The sequence below is a fragment of the Lipotes vexillifer genome, unplaced genomic scaffold, assembly GCF_000442215.2.
Source record: "Lipotes vexillifer unplaced genomic scaffold, Lipotes_vexillifer_v1.1 scaffold1094, whole genome shotgun sequence".
NCBI lineage: Eukaryota > Metazoa > Chordata > Mammalia > Artiodactyla > Lipotidae > Lipotes > Lipotes vexillifer.
In genome coordinates this window covers 697,372-707,067 of record NW_006792775.1, presented here as the reverse complement: position 1 = coordinate 707,067, position 9,696 = coordinate 697,372, and the positions used below count along the sequence as shown (strand labels likewise).

Sequence of the window (9,696 nt, the reverse complement as noted above, 5' to 3'; positions counted from 1 at the left end):
CCCTCCCCTCCCTCCCCTCCCCTGCAGGCCCTCTCACCCTTCCCAGCTCAGGACTACTCTCCTGTGAGGCCCTCCGTCCCGTGGACCCTGTACCCTGCCTGTGGCTGGGGTCACCCCGCCTGAGCTCAGCAGGCTCACTCCCCAAGAAGGAACCCCTGGGCCCACTTGTCCCCTAGACCCAGGCGCCCAGAAGGCAGGCCCCCGACACGCACCATGGAGTCGGGGAGCCAAGGCCAGGCCGCAGGGCCCACCAGGATGAGTCCCACAGGCTCAGCCCACGTCCTGAACCCAAGTGCAGAGCAAAAGGCACGTCACCTCAACACACCTCAGCTTCCACCCCCGTGACTGGGGAACAGGTTCCGGACGACGGGCCCGCGTCATCGGTTCTCAGCACCCCACGCAGCCCCATGGGACGGGACCTTGAGCTGTATGCCGGGCGCCTTTCCCTCCAAAGACCACACACATTCCAATCGCCACCCCAGCATTTGTTCTTCTTTGCTGATGGATGCTCACCCAGAATGGTGGGTGGAGGGAGGGCGTCGACTGACATAAGAAACCAGCCCCGGGCTGGCATCCCAAACACTGGAGCCCAAGCACCGCGTACTGTCCCGCACCTTGAACAAAAGCACGACGGCCACGCCATCCATCTGCAGTGCACAGCAGTGCCACCAGCGGCCATGCGCCACCACACGCGCAAAGCCTCGGCCTCCACAACTGCGCCCTGCGGGGGCTGCACAGGATGGTGGGTGTGGGAATCTTGAGTGGGGCGTCCGCAGTGTGGGGGGCCCCAGTACCCACATGGCAACTCCCAGAAGCTGCCTCCCCGCGACCCGCACCACGGCACAGGGCCACTGTGTTCCCCTGCCCCACGTGGTTCTCCCCACCACGCAGCACGGAGCCCGGTCCCTGCTGGAAAACCAGGGTAACAAACAAGGGCCCCAGCTCTTCCTGGGCCCCTCAGTGTCGAAAGCAGACATGCCTGTCGAGGACAAACCGGCAGCCTGTGCCTGCCGCCCACCTGGCGCATCTGCCGCTAACAGGACACAGGCCTCGCCTCAGCATCTCGAGGTGCAGGGGACAGCACGTGAGAGCCGCGCGCACGGAGGGGTGGGGGGACAGGTGCCAGCTCATCCCCTCTGCTCTCTGCTTCCTGACCACACGCAGGCCTCCCTCCTCCCACTGCACAGGCCAAGGTCCACAGCACCCTGGCCTGCAATCATGACCCCAGCACATTTAGGCCACTGCACAGGGAAGAGACCAGCTCACCTTCCAGAAATCTTCTCTGTTGGCCCACAACAAACCCTGCCATCACAATCGGGAACCAGTCCTGGGCCACTGTGGCGACAGTGCACTCATTTGAAACCCAAAGATGCATGAGGTTAGGTACACCTCCTCCAGAGCCACCAGGAACCCCCCCACCCCCCAGCACTGCACACATAAGGTCTCAGTCAGATGGCTTTACAAATCTCACTTTAAGAACACAGTGCTAGGAAAAAGGAAAACAGAATTAAATCCAGCCAGGATACGTGTTTTTGTTGATCGTCATTGAGAACACAACCCTGTCTAACTTCTAGATTCAGAACCCGGCCCCAGCAAGCCCCCAGGCACTGTGCTCTCACCCTGGCCGAGGTTGGCGCCTGGGCCCCGTGCGGACATACCCATCAGCCCTTGGGCTGCCTCCCCGTCTCCCATACAAGTAGCCAAGATCTATTGCCATGGCAGACAGAACGCTGCCTCTCCTCTCAGAGCATCAGAGATGAACTGTCAATAAGACAGCACTGGCATCTTGATAAAATTTCAAACAACTTTCCATTTTCATTCAAACTTCTAAATTCCCTTTAATTTGTAGACTTAACCACAGAACTGTCTTGATTTCTATAAGAGTTGATCCCGGGATCCACGCCCCTCTCCTCCTGACTTGGCAGGACGGCTGGGTCCAGGCTGAGCCTCTTCTTCCTCAACGGCACACAGGCTCCCCATCCATCCCCACAAGGGACGAGGCCAGAGAAGCAGGGCTGGGAGGCGCCCGGGGCTGCGACACTAGACAGGGCATGGACTTGCAGCATGGCAACGAAGACGACAGTGGAGATGAAGAAAAACGCAGACACAGGAGCGTGACCCTCTGTCCTTGTTGATTAAAACTGTTCCGAAAGCAATTCACACAATCTCTGAGAGACGGTTTCTCTACTCGTCCGCAGCGTGAGTCGGTACATCTGAAACAGAGGACACAGAAGGTCAGTGGCGGTGCCAGGGCAGACACTGCGGGGCCAGCCCCACCCAGCGGCCCCTCAAGGCCCCCTGCTCAGCCCTTCCCTGGAGGTGCCACTGTTGACAGGCTCAAGCATCAAACACGCTCTCAGTGGCAAAAATAATCCCACCCTGAGTGTTCCCCACATGAAATGAAAACATGCCCACACAAAGGCATGTCCGGATGTCTGCAGCAGCCGTATTCAATGCCTCCTGAAACAGGGGCAGCCTGATGTCCATCGACAGGAGGGCTGGGCAAACCAGAGTGGCAACTCCCCACAAAGGAGGGCCACGTGCTCCACGAGGACCCACCGTGGACACAGCAGCAACACGGTGACTGCTGGTGTCCGGGGCCAGGCGAGTCCCACGCTGGGCCACACGGCGCTGCCTCCTAGGGAGGCCGGGGCTGATGCGGGCGTGCCAGAGAACTTTCTGGGGCGATGGAAATGCTACACGCACCAACGGGTTGGTGGTGGTTATACAGGTGTACACATCTGTCGAAACACATCCAACTACCACATCTGGGATCTATCTGCATATCTTACTGTGTGTGAATTACACCACAGTAAAAAAAAAAAAAAAAAAGAAAGCGTATTCAGTGATTCCCTCAAGGGGCTTGACCTGGGCTTGCAGATTGGGCTCCAAACGCAGTAAGCATCCAATCTGGGTGGTTTTGGTGTGTATGATACCGGCTCCCACAAAGTTGGCAGGATTAGGATCGACTTCCTCTAGGAGTGCAGAACCAAAGCCAATAATCTGTGGGAAGAACCGGGAGAAACAGGAGCCCCTTGCATCGGTGCCAGCAGAGGTGGAGGGTTCTCCGAGGGGAGAAGCCGCCAGCCTCCTCTGGGGGCTCCGGTCATGTCCCAACCCTGGGAACGTCCCCAGCAAGACCTTTACCTTGGCTTTGGTGATCTCTGTGTCCATTGGATGCTTCGCCTTGAAGATATTCTGCACTTCCTGCTGGGGACTGTGGGAAACAGAGGCCAGCGCGAGTGCCGTCAGCTGAGCCAGAGCCAAGGCCCCCCCGCCCACCCGGGGGGACAGGGCGCCACTCACTTGCTCAGCTGCTTCCAGCGCTGGAAGAAATCCTGAGAAGCCATTTCCGTGGGCTGAAAAAACTTGTTGAGTGTGATAGGCAGCTTCACAGACACATTCTGAAAGGTTCCCCCATACCTGTGAACAACACAGAGGCACGCTGGGAAGAGTCCACGTCCCGAGTGTGCCACCTCCAGGGCACAGAGGGGCCGCGCGCGAAAGGCGGGGCGGAGAGATCTGGAAGGGCAGCCCGGGGCTCCAGGGAGGCTGGTCCAGCTCCGGCGCACCGTCATTGATGGCCGAGGACTTCGGGGAACGTGCCCCCGCCACCCCCGGCCGAGGCTGCCAGGCTGGTCGCACCGCCAGGGACAGGCGCTGCCTCTTCCCGTTCCCCAGCAGTCCGTGTCCTACAACTCCAAGTTTAAATCATGTGGGTTTTTTCTTTTTTCCATGAAAAGACTAAAAGAAAACAGTGTGCCTACGGAATGAAACAAAAATTCTGCACGTCTATTTCCCTAAATTTTACAAAGTACACTATCTGCAGGTCTCTGTATACTTTGTATTTGGAAAGGTGCTTTTTCAAAATTTAACCTTACAAATACCCAACAGGGAAGGCTGGGGTGCACACACACTCTACCGCAGTCACTGAAAGATGGCAGGAACGAGCCAAGAAGCAACACAGACACGTCAGAAAAAAAGAGTCAAGCTGGCGTGTACGCTCAAAGTACAACACACAGGTGCTCACACACCAGACGAGGCCCTGGCGGGCCCAGCACCGGGTGGCTGGCCTCTGGAGCAGCAGGCTGGGCAGCGCCCGCAGCGGGACAGGCCCCTCAGTCTCTCGCCTGAAGGTCCTGGGCCTTGGGAAGAAGGCCCCGCCCACCCGGCGTCCCAGACCCCAGGCCCCCTTTCCCTCCCCCACTTCCCACACCCTCCGTAGCAGACCCCTCTGGAGTGTGCACGGCAGGTCACCCCACGGTCCTCACCACACCCTCTGAAGGAAGGATGCAGAGGTCCCGCGTCACAGCCACGTGCCGGCCCAGCCTGACACCCCCGCGTCCAGCAAGAGCGGCTGGTGCCTCGGCCGGGGCTCCCACCTGAACTGGATGTTGAGGACGGGCGCCTCGGTGAAGTCGGACACGCACTCTATGTTGACGGCCTGCTGCACCTGCGCGCCCCCGTCCACAGTGGGGTCCACGGGCTTGGTCTGCAGGCTCAGATGTGCATGTGTCAAGGAAGCTGTGGCGACGCTGGGAACATGGGCTGAGCCCAGTGAGCCCCGAGGTCAGAGAGGCTCCAGAAGGGGCCCGGCAGGAGTCGGAGCTCACATCCTGACCTCGGACGAAACCTGCCATACGTGTGTTTTTAATGACTTAAACATTTAGCTTTAACGGTCCACGTTTAAAACGTGTTTATCTTAAAATAAAAATAGATCCGGCCTGCAGTAAGGAGGTTCCTGCTTCACACGGCTTTTCCAGGGAAGGCGGCATCCTTGGTGGTCAAGCTGGGCCTCCTTCGCCCTCACTTTACCCGGGCGGCCCATCATCGCCCGGGACAGGACACCTGGATGGCAAGGCTGACGGGCTGGAGAAGTTCACGTCCCAGTTCTGCCGTTTATATGGGACCGTCTCCAGTCGCAGCTCGTCCCAGGTGGCCCATCACTCGCTCTGCCTGGGCAGCAGCTCCCCGGGAGACTCCCCAAGGAGACCAGAGCCCCAGCGGATGCGGAGGCCGGAAAAGGCCTGCATGTAGTTCACCAGCATTATAAACAAGCAACTTGAGCGCGGGAAGGCACCCCGAGGCTGCAGTAAAGCACCTGGAAATGGCCTCCTAGTCTATCCTCCACCCGCTTCTGCCAGGGGCCTAGGGGCAACGGAACCAAGGATATTGGCCTGGAGGTCGTCCGAACAGATGAGCGTAGGAGTAAAGCTCAGGAACTGCGTGGAGGTCTTATTACCGTAAAATATGAACATCCGGCCTAGAAGGAAGCAAAGTAGCTTATTCCCACGACACACCACAGCCTCCTGAGCTGCACGGAAGAAACCAGAGCCCCCGGCCCACACATGTGATGCCCCGAGCCCTCGGCCTCGGCACTTGGGGGGCTCGGAGCCAGCACAGCGGAAACCGCCACACAGACCTCTGTGAACGTCTTTACACCCTCAGAATTCAGAATGGAACGTGAACTTCCAATCTCCTGAAGAGGACGCACAGGTAGGCATATGCCTCCCCCGCAGCCTAAGAAACACCACGGCTCCTGGGTGACGCCACCGCGGCCTGGAGTCTAACCCCTTCATCCAATGAGAAACGAACACCTCCGTCCGTCCTCAACAAGAAGGAGTCTGAGGGGCCCCGCGGGGCAGACGCGCTGCCTTCCCACCCTCCACTCGTTTCCGCAGACAAGGCTCCACGATGGTGCCAAGAGGGAGGCAGGGCCAGCAGCCCACAGGGCCCCTCGGCAGCAGCCCCAGTAGCCAGTGGGCATAATTTTGGGGGGCTGGGGGGAACAGAAAGCTTTTTATAAAAATGTGGTAAAACATACAGTATTATACCCTGCAATTTACCGTCTCAGCCATCTCTAGGTGCACAGGACGGGGCACGAAGCACATTCACATGGTCTTGTTACCTTCCCCACCTTCATCCCTAGAATGTTCCGTCTTCCCAAACGGACACACTGTCCCCATGAACACTCACTCCCCTCCCCTCCCCCAGCCCTGGGCCCCACCGTCTACTTTTCTGTCTCTGTGGATGTGACTCCTCCAGGGACCCCTTGGGAGTGGAATCAGACAGGATTAGTCCTTCTGCGACTGGATTATTTCACTGAGTGTAATGTCCTCAAGGTTCACCCTGTGTAGCCTGTGTCACAAGTTCCTTCCTTTTTAAGGCTGAGTAATGTTCCACTGTGTGTTGAAACCACATTTTGTGTATCCACTCAAATGGATGGACACTTGGGTTGCCTCCACCTTTTTGGTGACTGTGAACATGGGCGTGTGAGTACCTGTTCCAGTCCCTGCTTTCCTGTCAATTCTTTTGGGTAAATACCCAGAAGTGGGATTGCTAGGTCATATATATGGGAGTTCTATTTTTAGTTTTTTAAGAAACCTCCAGACTGTCTGCCACAGCAGCAAATACATCCCCCCAGCGCACAAGCTCCCAATTTCTCTACGTCCTCGCCAACCCTTGTTTTGTTTTTTATAGCAGCCACGCCGATGCGTATGAGGTGGTACCTCGATGGGTCTGATTGCATTTCTCAGACTATTAGTGACGGTGGGCACCTTTTCATGCTCTTTTGGACATCTGAATGTCTTCCTTAGAGAAATGTCTGAGACTGTTGCCCATTTTTTAACTGGGTTGTTTTTCTGTTGTTGATTTGGAGTCCTCTATATACTCTCGAAACTAGACCCTTTTGAGATTTGTGATTCGGAGATACTTTCTCCTCGTAACTTCTGAGAGAAGGTTTCATTCAGTGAAGTAAAACACGTACCTAAATTCTGCCGAAACTCAGACTTCAGCCCAATCTGAAGGAGCTGGTTTTCAAACAACACGCCGTTGTTTTTACAGACAAACCTGGGGGACAAGGGACAGCACGTGAGTCACTCAAAGCCACCCACCCAGCGAAAATACCAAGAACAGTTTTGAAAAACGGTTTAAAGAACACAAAGACCAGAAAAACCTCTCTGGGACAGGAGGGAAGGGAAAAGCAGCAAATATTCCGACGAACACCATTAAAAGCGCCCGCTAGAGATGGGAGGTAAGTTGAGAGGGTGACACGGCACAACCAAGGAATGACCGCAGGAGCAGGTCGTCTGCCTTCCATGAAGGTGCTGCTCAAGCCGTGAACAGCTTCCACTGATGCAGGCCACGGGCGCCACGGCAAAAGCACACACGTTTGTTCAGGTCGGCCCACAGGCTCGGCCACCTGACACGCGGCGCTGGCCTCCAAACAGCCTCCACTGGGGCTGTCCGCAGGCCATGCACACCCACGCCCACACCCAGGCGGCCCTCCCTGCCCCTCCTGTCCTCCCCTCCCCTCTCCCCTGCTCTCCCTTCCCCTGGTGCTGGGAAAACTGGACAGCTACATGGAAAAGAACTAGAACACCTCACACTACATGAAACTAGAACCTCACACTACATGAAACTAGAACACCTCACACTACATATAAAAATAAACTCAAACTGGATTAAAGACCTAAATGTAAGACCTAAAACCATAAAACTCCTAGAAGAGAACATAGGCAGAGCACTCTTTGACATAAACCGCAGCAAATATTTTCTTGGATCTGCTCCTAAGGCAAAGGAAACAAATGCAAAGATAAATGAGATCTAATTAAACTTAAAAGCTTTTGCACAGCAAAGGAAATCATCAACAAAACAAAAACACAACCTACTGAATGGGAGAAAATATTTGCAAATGGTAAGACCAATAAGAGGTTTAATTTCCAAAACATATAAACAGCTCATACAACCCAACATCGAAAAACCAAATGACCCAATTAAAAAACGGGCAGAAGACCTGAACAGACATTTTTCCAAAGAAGACATACAGATGCCAACAGGCACATGAAAGATGCTCAACATCACTCACCATCCGGGAAACGGGGATCAAAACCACAAAGAGACAACACCTCACACCGGTCAGATCGGCCATCATCAAAAAGACCACATATAACAAATGCTGATGAGAGCGTGGAGAAAAGGGAGCCCTTGCACACTGTTGATGGGGACGTAAATTTGTGCAAACACTGGAAAACAGTATGGTGGTTCCTCAAAAAACTAAAAATACAGCTACCACATGACCCAGCGATTCCAGTCCTGGGTATATTCAAGGAGAATGAAAACACTAATTTGAAGAGATACATGCACCCCAATATTCACAGCAGCATTATTTACAAAAGTGAAGATACGGAAGCAACCTAAGTGTCCGTCAGCGGATGAGTGGATAAAGATGTGGTATGATATACGATGGAATACACACACACACACACACACACACACACTCTCACTCAGCCAATACAAAAATGAAATTCTGTCATTTGCAACATGAATGGACTTGGAGGGCGTCATGCTAAGTGCAGTAAGTCAGACAGAGAAAGACAAATACTGTATGCTGCCATTCACATGTAGAATCTGAAAAATAAGTGAATATAACAAAACAGAAACAGACTCACAGATACAAAGAACAAACTAGTGGTTACCAGCAGGGAGAAGGAAGGGGGAGGGGGAGGACAGGGTACGGGAGTAAGAGGTACAAACTGCTACGCATAAGATAGATAAGCCACAAGGATATACTGTACAGCACAGGGAAATACAGCCACTATTTTGTGATAACTTTAAATGGAATATAACCTAAAAAAGTTGAATCCCTACACTGTACACCTGACACTAATATGACGTTGTAAACCAACTCACTACACCTCAGTTTAAGAAAAAGAGTCTGTTTTCCGCCAGAGACGGACAACTGGCGGCACTGCAAACCCGCCCTTCCCCAGTCACTTCCCACAAGCGACAGGAAATACGAGTCAGCGTGCGGGGCGAACGGAGAGAGACTGGAGGAACCAGAAAACCACAAGGACTCTTCTGCGGTCACAAAGACCAAGACGAGCAGCCGCCCCTTGGAGACAACAGAACTCACGCCCGCTCTCCTCTCGGAGGCGGAGCCCCCCACCTCCTGGCTGGATCTAGATCAGCAGAGACAGAGGGACAGACAGCAAGCAGGGAAAAGGGACAGGATCCGCGCAGCGAAGCGCAGGGAAGAGCAGCCTGGGATTTCGCCTTGAAAGTGGGGGAACGGGGCCAAGTCGACCGCACGCAGGACTCTGATGGCCCACAGCAGGGGTGTGAACATCGGGACACCGGTCAGACAGAGGTGACAAGGATGGAACAGGTCAGCGGAGGAGCAGGAAGCGGGCCTTGGAAGCAGACCCCACAGGACAAAGCAGTGACTGTGAACTGAAGAGCGCTCCTTCAAGAAAAAGGTAGGTGCCTGGACGGCAGCCACGGGGCGTGATTAGAGAGCCCAGGGGCACAGCACGGAGAGCAGAGCACAAGCGTCCTGCAGGGCAGGCGCAGCCCACGGGAGCAGACAGCACACAGGGCGCCCACCACTCCCTCACCTGCCCAGCGCCTGAGCCTCCTCCCTCCCTGGACGCCCAGGCCTGGCCGGGCAGGGGGAGCCCCCCGTCCTCGGGACGCAGGAGGCAGACTACCTTGCGAAGTTGTCCTCGGAGCCGGGAGCCAGGGGAGCGACCGCGGAGGGTGAGTCTGAGAAAACGTCCACGAGCAGCCCACCGGAGGAGGGTGGAGGTCCCGCGGGGACGGGGGGCGCAGCCCCCAGCCCCAGGAGGTCTGCCGACGGAGAAGGCGTGGACTGGAAGACAGGGAAAGACAAGGTCAGCACAGACCTCTGGGTAACAC

At 55.4% G+C, this 9,696-nt stretch overlaps 1 protein-coding gene across 2 annotated transcripts in view; it reads right to left on the bottom strand.

Annotated features, from left to right (window-relative positions):
- Window positions 1–1,822: 1,822 nt before the first annotated feature.
- The window catches only part of AP2A2 (adaptor related protein complex 2 subunit alpha 2), a 69,038-nt gene continuing 61,164 nt past the window's right edge, over window positions 1,823–9,696 (bottom strand). Inside the window, exons 15-22 of one of the 2 annotated variants that reach the window (XM_007465936.1) lie at window positions 9,489–9,649; window positions 6,767–6,849; window positions 5,174–5,263; window positions 4,383–4,506; window positions 3,307–3,423; window positions 3,148–3,217; window positions 2,869–3,003; window positions 1,823–2,213 (exon numbers count right to left, since the gene is read on the bottom strand). In XM_007465936.1, the coding sequence (XP_007465998.1) occupies window positions 2,136–2,213; window positions 2,869–3,003; window positions 3,148–3,217; window positions 3,307–3,423; window positions 4,383–4,506; window positions 5,174–5,263; window positions 6,767–6,849; window positions 9,489–9,649 (858 nt within the window). In that variant the 3' untranslated portion in view covers window positions 1,823–2,135. The remainder of the gene's footprint in view (window positions 2,214–2,868; window positions 3,004–3,147; window positions 3,218–3,306; window positions 3,424–4,382; window positions 4,507–5,173; window positions 5,264–6,766; window positions 6,850–9,488; window positions 9,650–9,696) is intronic. The other variant, XM_007465937.1, reaches the window with a different exon arrangement.